The sequence below is a fragment of the Eptatretus burgeri genome, chromosome 1 (assembly GCF_056783735.1).
Source record: "Eptatretus burgeri isolate ZD-2024b chromosome 1, Ebu_testis_v1, whole genome shotgun sequence".
Taxonomy (NCBI): Eukaryota; Metazoa; Chordata; class Myxini; order Myxiniformes; family Myxinidae; genus Eptatretus; species Eptatretus burgeri.
In genome coordinates, this window is record NC_140961.1 from 50181351 (window position 1) to 50196350 (window position 15000).

A 15000-nucleotide genomic window follows, 5' to 3' on the forward strand; every position below is an offset into this window, starting at 1 on the left:
CCCGCCCTTGCACTGCAGTTTGCATGGACGGGGCCCTGTGTTTTCTCAACTTGTTCTTTTAATCTTAACACTTTATTTGCTACTTCGCATTTGCAGCATTATTTATTTGTCATGCTTCTTCCTTACACATCTTACAAGCTTCAAGTCTGGTTTGGGCTTATTCACATATGCATATCTTAACGAATCTCATCTTAGAACTGCATATGGGTACTTTTATATAATCATTCATACCATAATTCTAACTGATCACATGACCGAGGTCCATAATTTCGTTACAGCTTTATTTTTACACTTTTCCTTGATCCTTCCTAGAGTATTCTTGGGCCGGTCAGTATTTTTGTCTGGGGTATTCTTGGGCTGGGTCGGGCATCTTTCACACCTTCCCACAGACCCTCACACTCCCTTGCACACCTTCCGCGCCCTCAATCTCCCAACGGAAATACCTTGGGTTGGGTCAGGAGTTTTTCACACTCTTTCCCTTCCCTCAATCTCCCGTTTGGACCCTCCCAGAGATGTTCTTGGGTTACCCTTCCCTGGGTTTCCCTCAACCTCCCAATGGACCCTGTGCCAGTAGATATTCTTGGGTTGCCCTTCCCTGGGTTTCTCTCAACCTCCCTTTGGACCCTAACCTTCCCTGGGGTACCCCCCTTTTGATGTGTACAAAAGCTCCTTCTCCCTTATTCTTTTAAGATGAGGACAGATCACAAAGAGCAGCGAACTTGTATGCCCTGGTGTGAGAAAAGAGGCAGTTCTTCTTACCTTAACTTAAGCCGGCTGGCTCTCTCCTCTTTTGTCTCACCAGAGCAGTTATTTTCTCCTTGGTCTGCTTATCCTTCGCCGACTACGCCAAATGTCGAGATCAGGTTCCAAGGCTGATTGAGATCGAGCAATGTCCACACTGATCTTGGTAGAGAAGAGCTTTAATTCACATCAAAACATGTATACAAGAGAGAGAGAGAGAGAGAGAGAGAGAGAGAGAGAGAGAGAGAGAGAGAGAGAGAGAGAGAGAGAGAGAGAGACAGAGACAGAGACAGAGACAGAGACAGAGACAGAGACAGACACAGACAGACAGAATACCCACAGTAGTCCAGCTCCATCTAACTCTCCCCTGCTTAGCATTTTGGCTTGCCTTATATCTGTTTCTCCATTCCCAGAGATCATTTTCCTTTGAAGTGGAAAAGCCTATTTATCTTCCATTAGCAGGAAGATCTGTTTTTGGTCGATATTCCCTAAGAATACCAAGGGTAACATGAAGACCTTTATCACAGCATTCCATATTTTTGCTCTGCCAGCCAGATGTTCAGCAGTAAAGATAAATCAATAAATGAAAGTAACCTCTTTAAAAGGTTTAAAAAAACCTTTAAACTTTTAACCGTTTAAAGTAATTCCACCAAAAATGGCTGCTTTTCAGTGTTGGGAGATGTTCAACAGCTGCACATGTATGTTTGTGTGTGTGTGTATATATATATATATATATATATATATATATATATATATATATATATATATATATATATATATATATATATATATTTGTATATGTATATGTATATATATATATATATATATATATATATATATATATATATATATTTGTGTATGTCTATATATATTTGTGTATGTCTATATATATTTGTATATGTCTATATATATTTGTATATGTCTATATATATTTGTATATGTCTATATATATTTGTATATGTATATATATATTTGTATATGTATATATATATATATATATATATATATATATATATATATATTTATACATACACATTTCTATACTAGTGGGGTATGCTTACGCATTGTAAGGAATAACGAGAACTGTGCTTCCCCATTATCTTGGGACACTCACCTGCATTTGATTTTTCATTTATTAATTTTCATTTATTTATATTTTCATTTGCCGATGCTTTATGACCGTTCTGTGATTTTTCCTGGTGTATCCGTTTGTTGCGAATGTGAATGGTCCTTGGATTGGTATGTGAAACAGTAGGCGTTAATATTGTTTTTATGGTAACAATTGATGTTTATGATGCTTTGATGCACATGGTAGATGTTATTGTTTTCCTGTGCACAATAAACGTGAACGGTGGTTGTTTGGTATTTGTTAACGACATATCAATGTACATGAGAAACATTGACGATGTTTTGATGTGCACTGTATATGATTTTGATGTTGTTGCTCATCGTAAATTTTAACAATGTTTTGACATCCATGGTAAACATGAAGCATGTGTTGTCTCATAGAGTTATAATTATCAATGTTTCCATGTGTGCAGGGGTTAATGAATGTGCAGACTCGTTGCTGCATCACTGTGCCCAAAATTGCACAAACACACCCAATAGCTATTACTGCTCCTGCCAGTCTGGCTTTCGACTAATGTCTGATGGATTTGCTTGTGAAGACATTGATGAATGCAGTGAAACGCCTCAGGTATCCTTGAATTTTTTTTGTGTTTTATACAAAGCCGAGGAGCAAATAATGACAGAGAATGGGAGCTTTTCATTGGAACTGCAGGACAGAAAATAAAGAGCTGACATTCAATGGACACACAAACATGACCTGTATGAACAACCAGGGGTATGGCAGGTGGTTGATATTGCATAAGCTTCTGAAGGTCGGTATTGTGCTACAGCAGCGTTGTATGACCAGGTAAATCCAAGTGGGTGTCCATCTCCTCTCTATGTTTGTGTCTGTCTCCTCCTGGGGTTAATGTCCCTCTTCTCTCTGGGCCTTATTTCGGCAGGAGGTTATAGTGGAATAAAAAGGTTCATGATTGGAAATGGGAGACAATGTGAGAGGGAGATGAGATGCGACCTTGAAGTAATTTATGGAGGAACATGACTGGACACAGATCAGGGAATTATTTCACACGTAAATATAAAGGAATTAAAAACAAGATTGCACTTTTGCTGAACGCAATGTAAAAGGGATTTCCAAAACGTAGTTTACTATAATCACATTTTGGAAATAGGTTGGCAACCATAGTGCAAATTTGATGGGCCTAATGGCCTTCTCCTGTGTTGTAATTCCTTGTAAGGGAACTCTCATTATTATTACTGCCTAATACTAATCTACTGATATAAAACACAGTGTGTAACTATGTATTTGTGTAATATTTGTATATTTGTCTGTCCGCCTTCATACGTATGATTTGAGTGGGGTTTTAAAGGCCAATCTTTGAACACGACTGTGTTCACATCGGTCAAAAGTCCCAAAAGACCCATAGGGCCCCAAGGACCAAAAAGAAAGAGCACCCAAAAGACTCAGAGGACCCAAAAGACACTGAGGATCCCGAACACCCAAAATGACCCTGAGAACCCAAAGGATCCAAAAGACCCCGAGGACCCAAAAGACCCCGAGGACTGAAACGACCCAAAATAACCAAAAGACCCCAAGGACCCCAAATACCTAAAAACCCAAAAGAAGTATAATTACATCTCTTTTATTGGAAATGTACATGGTGACTTGCAATCCGAGCTTCAAGGGGTGATGTACAGAAGCATGTTTTTTTTTTTAAAATAACAATAAATACAATGTGCAGGGAAGTGAAATTCAGAACATGGATGTGTAACGTGTGCAGAGGAAAAGGCTTCTGACTTTGGCACACTCAAGAGGCTTTACCGTCAAAACGAAATGCTCCAGAAGATAAAGAAAATAGGGTCACATTTGTACATGTAGTGTTTTACAATAATGCTTTTTCTTGCTACGAAACATCATATCTTCCAGTTTCCTTGAATGTTGTGAATAAAATACTTTATACCTCATTTGTGATGGGCGTTTATACTTGTTAATTAATAATTCCCAATATTATTTCATCCATAATCTCAAATAATGACCAGTGGATTTTGCCTCACCTTCAGACTCATGATGTCTCCCCTCCTTCACCAAGAGAGACATTGTTACCTCCACCACCAAAGGTGGATGGAGGTTATGTTTTCACCCATATCTCTGTCAGTCTGTATGTCTGTCTGTGAACAGGATATCTCTAAAAGTTGTAGACGGATTCAGACGAAATTTGGTGGAGAGGTTGGGTGTGTGACAAGGACGCAATGATTCCATTTTGGTGAAAATCCGGATCCGAGAATTTTTTAAGTGATTTTTCACAATCGAGTGATTGAGCTAAAATGACATGTAACACAATATCTCAAAAAGTTGTGGACGAGTTATGACAAAACTATATGGATGAGTTGGTTATGTGACAAGAGCAAACTGATTTGATTTTTGTTCAGATCCAGATACAGATCCGGGCTATCGGTGGGATACAAAATGTAAACTATTCAGCCTGGTCGAGATATGTGCTCTACTACCTAGTGCCGTTGTAGTTTTTCCCGTTTCTTTCTTTTTTTTCTGTTGTCTTTTTTTTTTTCCAACAATTTGTCGTCGCACGCTATTACTTCACTTCTGATCCAATCATCTTCAAATTTGGCATGCAGGTACCTTGGTCCAATACTCCCAGATCCCATTTTCATGTTTTAAAAAAAATTTAAGCCACATCCTGATTTCAAAGGGTCTTGGAGTATTGGACCAAAGTACTAAGGTACATGTGATTACTAAAAACCACAAATTTGCCTTTGCCATTCCCTTGTGTTTCAGTAGATAGAGATGATATTTAGCATAAAGGTGCTCTCACACAGCCACTCTAGAGATGAAGTGAAATATTTCAAATTAGAGTCGTTTTCAGGATTATACAGAGGTCGAATGTAAAAATCAGTGGCAAAATTAATCTTTTGGGTTTGTGATGTTTCTGTACTTCAACCAATCCAGACAAGACTCAGCAAAATGATACCTTACCCTATTCCCTTCATATGAAAAGCAGGGAGACATTGGTCGAGTGTCTTTTTTTTTCTTTTTTTCATTGGTCAAAATTAGTCATTCAATCAAGGTCAAAGGTCAAAATTGTTTTGTCTCAAGGGTTTTAGCTGACAAGCCGTTATATTTCAACCAATCCAGACAAAAATTGGTAGAAAAATACCTTGCTGCATCCACTTTAGATGGAAGCAAGTTGACATTGGTCTGGTTTCCTCATTTAGATTTTCCAGGGATCAAAGTGTATGTGGTTGGGGGGGGGGGGGAGAGACATATTGTATTCACTCACGAATGTCTGTGATTCCACCTTTTAACTTGCATTTCATTCCACCTTTCTGTCCAATTACAAGAGGATTTCAAGAAAGTTGATTATATTCTTAATTTATCACTTTTAAACTTCAACCTTCACCTCTGACCCCACAGGTGTGCAGCCAGATTTGTGAGAACACAGTTGGCTCTTACTTCTGCAAGTGTGCAAATGGCTACCTTCGTGATACCAGTGGTCATTTCTGCCGACAAAACAGTGGCCTTACACCCTACCTAATCTTCAGCAACAGATACTATTTAAGAAATCTGACTGTAAATGGTGACAGTTACACACTCATCCTTCAAAATCTATCCAAAGCTGTGGCTCTTGACTTTGACCATAATGAGCAACGCATTTACTGGCTGGATGCAAATCGCAGGGTGCTGGAACGCATGTTCTTCAATCAAACGATGTTGGAGACGACCATAAACAGTGGTGTGCCAGGAGGTCAAGGTCTTGCCATTGATTGGATTGGCCGGTGAGGAATGCTGCTTCATTTTTAGCTAATCTGGAATTGGAATTCCATATACGGTATTGTCATCGTGCACCGTCCGTCCATCTCCTATTTCTACTTTTCCGGCCAAACAGTTGGGCTGATTTGGATGAAATTTGGCAGCAACATTCCGCTCCTGACTCCTGATTTTCAGGAAGATGGCAAGGCTACTTCCAGTCATGTGACTTTAACGAGGTCAAAATGGTCGACTTAGTAAATTTATTCAAATATCTTCTCCAGACCCACCAGTCAGAATGCCACCAAATTTGGGTTACAACATTAGGCCTGTGTAAGGGGATGTTAAATTACAGAGGTCATGCTGATCACTTGACTGGATGTGTGTCAAAATGGCCGACTTGATCAACTTTTGGGAAAATCGCATTAATTCCTTCAGAAATCTTCTTCTCCAGACCCACCAGTCAGAATGCCACCACATTTTGGTTCCACTAGTAGGCCAGGGCATTCAACTTCCGGTTCCGGTTTTGGAGCGGCGAGAGGTCCTTCGGGGCTCCCTGCTGACGTTCTCAAAGTTAAGTTTCCGGTTGTTATTTGTCCCGTTTTAACTGTTTAATTTTCTCACCTACATGTTACTGTGTGTTCCTAGTTCGGTTTTGTTTAAAAAATTGTGCTATTTTGTGAGTATTTTTGTCGACGTTTTTACCTGGTGTTTGAGGCCTAGGCCTAGGCTTGAGGCCTACCGGTTCCACTCGGTGTTCGATCGTTTTTTTTTTTGTTTGTTTGTTTGTTTTTTCTCCCCATTACCTTCGATTTCTATCCTCCCCATTACCTTCAATTTTCATCCTCCCCACTTTCCAAACATCCCCCATTCTCCCAACTAATCTCTTTCTTATCTCAAAAAAAAAATATATATATATATATATATATATATATATATATATATATATATATACCCAACAACAACAACAACAACAACACGCTCACCTTCTCCCGATTCTGCTTCTTCTTCTTCCTCTTAACTTCCTCCTCGTCTTCTTCCTCGATTTTTTTTTTTACACTTCCATGACCTAATCTGTTGAACTCTCTCATACATTAATATTAACAACAAAAACAATCTTATAATGCTTCATCTTCCTCTCTCACACATGTGGTACTCTTTACTGTTTCACAATGCACGATTCTTCTGCTATTTTAACAGACTGCTCTCATTTCGACCTCTCCTTCATTCCTTGCCTAAAAAATCCAACTATTACAGTGCTTCTTCTCTCCATTCTCTGAATTCGCCTTCATTGCATCCATCAAGAATTGTGTTAAATCGCATCTCTGACCTAAAACTTTTAAAAACCACAGTTTGCCATGGATGCTCGCTTTCCATCAACCATTCTTTTTTTCCAACTTCAGTGCCAACTCAACCCCCTCACCCCTCACTCTCACTCTCAAAGCAACCATCCCACACTTCTCCCTCCAAGCCTGCCTCTCACCTCTCTCAAAGATTCCCCCCTCACCTTTCTCCCACCTTTCATCCCCCTCACTCTTCCTTCTCTAAGTTGCCCCCTCTCATCCACCAACCTGCCTCCCTCCACTACCCAGTCACCTCCATCTCTTCACTCCACCTCCTCAAATCCTCAACTGCCTTCTTCCTTGTCTCTTGTCCCCCCTCTCCCCCAGCACCACAGAGCCTTTTCTCCTCCTCATTCGGCCCCCTCCCCTCACTATTCTGCAATACCCCACACTCTTTCAGCAACCCTCCTTACCTCCCCCCCTCGTCCCTTGTCCTACCCTCCCCCTCCCCCTCCACCTCCTCCACCAAAAGCCTCCTCCCCTACCTCTTCATTAAAAGTGTGGACCTCAAATATCCGGGGCCTTCGCTCAAACCTTTCAGATCTTTCCATACAGGTTGCCACTGACAAACCAGACATTATCTGCCTAACAGAAACTTTCCTCTCCCAAGACGTGTCTGACTCCCAAGTATCTCTCCCTGGTTACTCCCTCTTACGGTATGACAGACCTGAGCCTCGTCCTGGTGGAGGTGTTGCTCTCTTCATCAAAGACTCTATTCCTCACTCTCCATGCACTGCTCTCACTCCCCCACACCCCCAGGAATACCTCTGGCTTCGGCTTCCCCTCCACTCCCACCTCATGTTCATATGTGTGTACTGTACCGTCCACCGAACAGTGATGACTCCATCTACACCTCACTATCCGAAAACATGGACCATCTTCTATCTTCTCATCCAAACTCTCTCTTCCTCTTATGTGGTGACTTCAATTGTCATCACGCCAGTTGGCTAGGTGTGGGTACCTCTCTCACCTGCCATGGCACCTCAGCAAAAGCTTTCTGCGACTCATTGGGACTGACTCAATCAGTCAACTTCCCGACCCGGATCTCAACCAATGGTACTCCATCTCTTCTGGATCTGATTTTGACAAATTTCCCTGACAATATCTGCTGCTCTTCCTTCGCTCCAATTGGTTGTTCTGACCACGTCCTTGTTAAAGTGGACATCTCTCTGGCTGTTATCAGAGAACCACCTCACCGCCGTCGAGTCTGGCATTTCACTCAAGCCGACTGGCAGGGTCTCCGAGCAGCCATCAAACTTACAGACTGGTCTCCTATCACTACTTTCTCAAACATCAACTCATCCTGGGAATTCTTTCAAAGAAACTTGCTCTCCCTCATGCACACATTTATCCCCTCTCGTGCTCAGTTGTCTTACCCTTCCTCCCGCCCTTGGTTTACTGAAGCTTGTGGCGTGGCAGTTGTACTGAAACAACTTGCCTTTGCCTCATGGAAAGTAAACCCAACTGAGGGCAATCTCAGTTCTTTCCACAAAGCTCGGAACAAGTGTGTATCTACCCTCAGGAGAGCCAGAAAACAACATCTTTCTCATCTCAAGTCTGAACTCTCAAACCTCTCTCCCTCCTCAAAATCCTGGTGGCATTTAATCAAATCTGTTTCTGGTGTATGTTCCCCCTCCATCCTCTCCCTTACCTCAAATGGCCGCACTGCTGATTCCACACGTGATAAAGCTGAATGTCTAAACTCGGTGTTTGCAGCTAAATCTTGTGTCCTAAACCCATCACTATCTCTACCCACTTTACCCAGTCGCACCCAACTGTCCCTGGACTCTGTATCCTTTTCTCCTGACAAGGTGGAGAGCTTGCTTTCAAGCCTCGAGTCAGATTCTGCAACCGGTCCAGACGGCATCAGCCCATGTGTCCTCAAAGCCTGCTCTTCTGCTCTTGCTCACCCTCTCTCTGTTCTATTCACCCTCTCATTTGCCCAAGGTCATCTGCCATCTGCTTGGAAATCTGCTAACATCACTGCCCTGCATAAAAAGGTGCAAAAACAGATCCCTGTAACTACAGACCAATCAGCCTTCTCCCAATCATCAGCAAGGTGATGGAATCCATCATCGCTTCAGACATGAAATCCTTCCTCTTCTCCAATGGCTTGATTTCCAATCATCAATTTGGTTTCAGACAAGGTCACTCTACCCTGGATATGCTGCTTCTGCTCTCCCATCAATGGATGGAGGTCCTCAATGCCAGACAGGAAATCCGAGCCGTATCCCTGGACATATCACGTGCTTTTGACACAGTCTGGCACCCTGCCCTACTCACCAAACTCTCTTCCCATGGTATTCAAGGCTATCTCCACTCATGGCTCGCAGACTTCCTCTCCTGTCGCAGTCAACGTGTGGCCCTAAATGGAGTTCTTTCATCCCCTCTTCCTGTGCAGGCTGGAGTTCCTCAAGGTAGCGTTCTGGGCCCTGTTCTTTTTCTGGTTTTCATCAATGATCTCTCGGACTCTCTGGAAAATCCTCTATTTCTCTTTGCCGATGACTCCACCCTCTGCCGTACCATCTGTCATCCCTCAGACCGGCAAGCAGCAGCTTCTTCGCTCACTGCAGATCTGGATAAAATCACAAACTGGTCCAACACGTGGAACATGTCTTTCAATCCAGACAAATCTCACACTCTCACTATGTCTCTTCGAAAGGACCGTTTAGAAAACCCCCCCCCATCCACTTTCTCAACAATCCTCTGGAAGAAGTCTTTTCTTTCAAGCTTCTGGGTCTCACTATCTGCCATGACCTTTCCTGGGAAAGTCACATTTCCAACCTCGCCTCAAAAGCCAGTCGCCGACTGGGAATCCTCTGTCGTGCAAAGTCCTTCCTCGGCCCTCTTGAGCTCCTGACCACTTACAAAGCTTTTGTCCATAGCCTGATGGAGTACTGCTCTCCCCTCTGGGCTGGTGCTCCTGCCTCCCACCTTTCTCGGCTTCACGCTGTCGAAACCAGTGCATTTAAGATCATCGGCATCTCCCGCAATGAAGCTGAGTCTTTGGGCCTCTCACTCAATCACCGCAGGTTGGTCGGTGGTCTTTCTGTCTTCTACCGACTCCTCTCCGGCCTTGCCCCCCCCCTGCTCTCTCTGCGATTTGTCCCCACCACCTTTCCACAGGGCGCTCAAGGTCCGCCAACAACCCCCTTCTGGTAAAACTACCAAAATCACGAATCACTGCTCATCTTCACTCTTTCATTCCTCTTTTTTCCCGCCTTTGGAATAAACTTCCTCACTCTATTCTTTCCCATTCTTCCCTCCAGGCTTTCAAAACAGCTGTTCACCACCACCTCTTATCTTCCCCCATCCAAATCCTCGATCTTTTCTACCCCCGATAATCCACCCAAGCCCAGTTCCTTCAATTCTTGCCCACTTCCGCCCCTCTTGTCTCATGCCTCCTTGCTGTGAGTTGTGTGTTAGCTCTCATACGAGCCTCGACCAAGGTATACAAAAAAAAAAAGGCCCAGATAAGCTACAGGTCCAGTGGTCCTATTTTTAAAGAATATCATTATTGTTGCACTCTTAAATTGGTTCAATAAATGCATGAGTTTTCATTGACACGTGTTACAAATATTTAATCAATATCTGCGCTTACACGTTTTTTTTTAAATTACAGTCTAAAGCCCTTGAAATCGCTTTTACACACATTGTAAGGAAATGCAGGGGGGAAAGTAGGTTGTCTTCTGTCTAGCTGTCTAGATTGTAGTGCTTTCGCTCTGCCAAATACAACACCACTTACAATCCATGACCATGGCTGCGTAAAGTGAAGGAGACGACTGATCAACCACAATTGATAGTCTGACACTAACGAGGAGTTAAAAGAACAATGATTGGAAGGAGGAAAGGCACACGTGGTGAATGCAGTGCAGACAGATGTAGTCATGCTATCGCGAAGCATGGCACACCGACATAGATAGCAATGCAGACGAGAAGCACCCTCTTACAGAAATGCAGACTGATGTCAGCACAAATGCACAGTGAAGCACACAGCACAGAATGAGCACGAGCGCACATCACCTGCCTGTGTACTTTACCACGGGCACACTCGGGTTAATAATTTTGTGTATTTTCAGGAAGATCTATTGGGTTGATGATGTGTTGGATTGCATGAATGTAGCAGAGCTTGATGGACGTTTCCAAAAAAAACTCATCTCTGGTTGCTTGTCTGTAAATCGGACATGCTGTTTTCAAAATCCACGCGCAGTGGCTGTGTATCCCAAATACGGGTAAGATTTACTTGTTTAACAAAAATATGAAGAGTAAAATGAGTGTTTCCCAACTACAAATCCAGCCCACCCCTAGCCCCTGTTCAAATAACCCTGAGGATACCAAAGTAACCTATGCTTCCCTACATACTAAAACTACTTGTTCATGTTGAATTTGTACTTTCCTAAATGGAGTTGTACCTGCTATTATTTACTTTTATGTATTTGGTTGTCCTGGCAAAGTTTATACTGTACCCTCATTAGCTCCCCACCCCACTCCCAAGCCCAACTCCTTCCAAACTTCCACTTTTTCCTTCCATATAATTTGTTTCAATATCCATCTTGTCCACTCCCATGTTTCCTCCACGACCACTCATTCTTCCCCACATCCGTTATTTATTCAAGTCTCCCTCTATTTTGTCCTTCAACCCTGCTGTTGGTGTTTTCCCCCTATTTCTACCATTCCTTTTCTTCTCTTGCATTCAGTGTTCTAGCTCTTCCACGAACATTGCCTTTGTATACAAAAAATTAAAATGTCAAGGTTCATGGAAGAGTGAGTTGAAAGACAATAGAATGTAATGCACTGACAGTGGAGGCGTGGGACAACATGTTGATGCCACAAAGGGTTGAACAAGCAGGAGGAGAGAGAGGAGGAAAGAAAACATAGCATCCTCATGCAAGTAGATGCGAGGGGGTAGGATTGGGTTAAAGAGGATAAAAAAAAGTTAATTGATAAGGATTGAGGATGACTTTGGTGAGGTTGCACTACCAACTTAAAGCCCTGGAGGAAAGCGGACGATTTAACAGACTGAGGAAGGACATTTCACAAACAAGAATAAAGAGGAACAAACAGAGTGGAGGTAAGCTGTAAGCCTGAATTTTGTGGGCTTAATAAGGATGTGGTTTCTTGAAGAACAAGTAAAAGTTGGAAGGACCGGGGAGGGACAGGGAATGAAAGAGCAGAGGAAGCAAGACTGGGCCTAAAGAGAGGCAATAGAAAACAGAGACAATCAACCTGTTTCATTGAGAGAGCAGTAAGCCATGTGCTTCTACTTATTTGTGAAAGGTGCCAATGATGTCGAGAACTTTAGGTTCGACAGCATCTAATTTTGAGAGGTGAGTAGTGTCAGAAACAGCTCAAAGGTGAGAGCAGTACACCATTTAACTATAGACAAAGACCTTGTTTTTGTATTGGCTATGAGAAGTTTAAATTCATCAAGGAAGGACTTGGCATGATGGGGGGATGACCCAGTCTGTCGCTGGTTTTGGAAGAAGACATGAGGTTAGGGTCTCTCCAGGATATTATTTCGCTTGTCGAGAAGTCCGGGGGTTCAAGAGACTGAAGCTCTTCCAGTGGTTGATGGTAATTGTGGAAATAGATAGTGTTTGACAATTCTTCTGAAGAGACAGGGTGAGTATGGGATATTTAAAAATGCTTTATAGTATCTGTATTCCTGAAATTTTTCTCCAATGTCTGATTCTCTGTGGATAGGCTGGCACACTTGAGTCAACATGGTTGCTTTGCCAATGCATTTCAAAGTGACTTGATGTAACTTTCATGCTCATCTACAAAAGTCTTTTGAGAAAAGCGTATTGAATATCTTTATAGAAAAGCAGTTGAGAAAAAAGTTTTTAAAACTAATCCAAGTCCACGTGCTGATGCCATCTTATGATATCCACCAATCTTGCAATGTACTATCTTGTAGATTATAATTCAGCTTACATACAATTGGGATTTTGTTTGCTGTCTTGTTGATATTTGCTGAACAGTTTTATATTTGTGGATTGAAGGTCGCATTTGATTTGCCAAGAGCAACAAGTAACCTTTTTATGTTTGCACCAGGTACGTGTTCTGGACGGATTGGGGCACCAACGCCTACATTGCTCGTGCAGGTATGGATGGCAATGACCATGCTGTTATAGTGTCCAGAAAACTGAGCTGGCCGAATGGACTCACCATTGACTACACCTCTGACCGCATATTTTGGGCCGATGCCCATCTTAACTACATTGAGTAAGAGTTTCTTCCAATCTGCACATTCATTGATATTATACAGAGATCATACAGGGCCATCATAATGCATATTTAAAGTGGCCTGGATTAAAAATGTTCAAATATCAATTGGTTAAAAAGAAAATAATGCTTTTTCTATGCTTTGGATTGTCCGGCGAGATTTGACTCGTGCAACAGCACATAGTGGTGAAAAATAATGGAGATTATATAAATAATAATCTGAGCCCATCGTGTTCAGCTTTCACACTTGATCCTTCCACTGAATGATTCAAACGAGTACTTCTCATCAAATTGCATCAGTCTTACATTTCAAATGATGCTGGTATCAATAGGTGTTGGAAATTATTGCAGTGAATGCAGTCCCCCAGAGGGACTGCCTATCCATAGCATCTGCCAGATCTGTGTCTATATTTTTGTAGGTTTTGTGAGGTGCTCTTCAGGGAATCAATGCAAATCTGGTGAAAAAAGGTGAAAAAAAAGTTATTACACTTGCACGGACCCCGAAGCGATGTACCACGTGACGCGTGCACAGACGAGCAGGCAAGATGGTGGATTATTATATGTAATGATTATGTCACAGGTGACAAGGCTATGTTCCCTCCTCCATAGATACACAAGTAAATGTGAAATTTCCAAAGCTTTAAACTTACGTTTTTCTCCTGGTTGGAGAGTTATATTGAGTGAACAAAAAATTTAGGAACGTGACAAAATTAACCAGCTTCATTGAGCTCTTTGATTTAATGAATTCACTGCAAGACCTCGTGCCCAGTCCCCAAGAGAGACTGCCTATCTATTCCGTCTGCCAGATCTGTGTCTATGTTTTTGGAGTTTTTGCAAGTGCTCCACAGGGAATCGAAGCAAATCTGGTTAAAAAAACAAAAAAACGGATGTTTTTAAAAAAAAAGTTGTAACGTTTGCGTGGACCCTGAACTGATGTACCACGTGACACGTGCACAGACAAGCAGGAAAGATGGTGGATTATCTGCAATGTTTATTTCACAGGCAAATGAACTTTGCAATGTCTCCTGGGTTGTTCTGCATTAAGCTGCAAATCTTTTCTAGATAAAGTCATTATTTGAATGAATTATTTTTATTTCATTAACTGCTGTGTGTGCAGTGAAGACCGGCTTCAAAGTGAAAGGGATCCCATGTGATATGCAGCGAGTCTGGCCAACCATTCCTGATCAACCATTTAATTGGAGTGCTTGCATGAGTGCTTAAGCCACTTGACGAACACATTACAGTCGATAGCGGTTCCACACTTCGTCCTTAGGGAATCGTTCACTCACTGCGGACGCTTTTGCCCCCATGTCATTCAGAGCAAGTGGTCCGTGCTCCATCGCCCTGAGTGAGTGGTTCATGCTCCATCACCCTGAGCAAGTAGTTCATGCTCCGTCACCCTGAGTGAGTGGTTCGTGCTCCGTCACCCTGAGCGAGTGGGTCGTTCTCCGTCACCCTGAGCAAGTGGTTCGTGCTCCATCACCCTGAGCGAGTGGTTCGTGCTCCGTCACCCTGAGCGAGTGGTTCGTGCTCCGTCACCCTGAGCGAGTGGTTCGTGCTCCGTCACCCTGAGCGAGTGGTTCGTGCTCCGTCACCCTGAGCGAGTGGTTCGTGCTCCGTCACCCTGAGTGAGTGGTTCGTGCTCTGTCACCCTGAGCGAGTGGTTTGTGCTCCATCACCCTGAGCAAGTGGTTCATGCTGCATCCCCCTGAGCGAGTGGTTCGTGCTCCGTCACCCTGAGTGAGTGGGTCGTTCTCCGTCACCCTGAGCAAGTGGTTCGTGCTCCGTCACCCTGAGCGAGTGGTTCGTGCTCCGTCACCCTGAGCGAGTGGTTCGTGCTCCGTCACCCTGAGCGAGTGGTTC

The 15000-nt window shown here is 42.9% G+C and overlaps 1 protein-coding gene across 3 annotated transcripts in view; it reads left to right on the forward strand.

Annotated features, from left to right (window-relative positions):
* The window catches only part of LRP2 (LDL receptor related protein 2), a 350948-nt gene that overhangs the window by 228800 nt on the left and 107148 nt on the right, over positions 1–15000 (forward strand). For 2 of the 3 annotated variants that reach the window (XM_085883670.1, XM_085883668.1), the window contains exons 52-55: positions 2283–2437; positions 5237–5598; positions 10992–11144; positions 12967–13137. In XM_085883670.1, the coding sequence (XP_085739796.1) occupies positions 2283–2437; positions 5237–5598; positions 10992–11144; positions 12967–13137 (841 nt within the window). The remainder of the gene's footprint in view (positions 1–2282; positions 2438–5236; positions 5599–10991; positions 11145–12966; positions 13138–15000) is intronic. The other variant, XM_085883669.1, reaches the window with a different exon arrangement.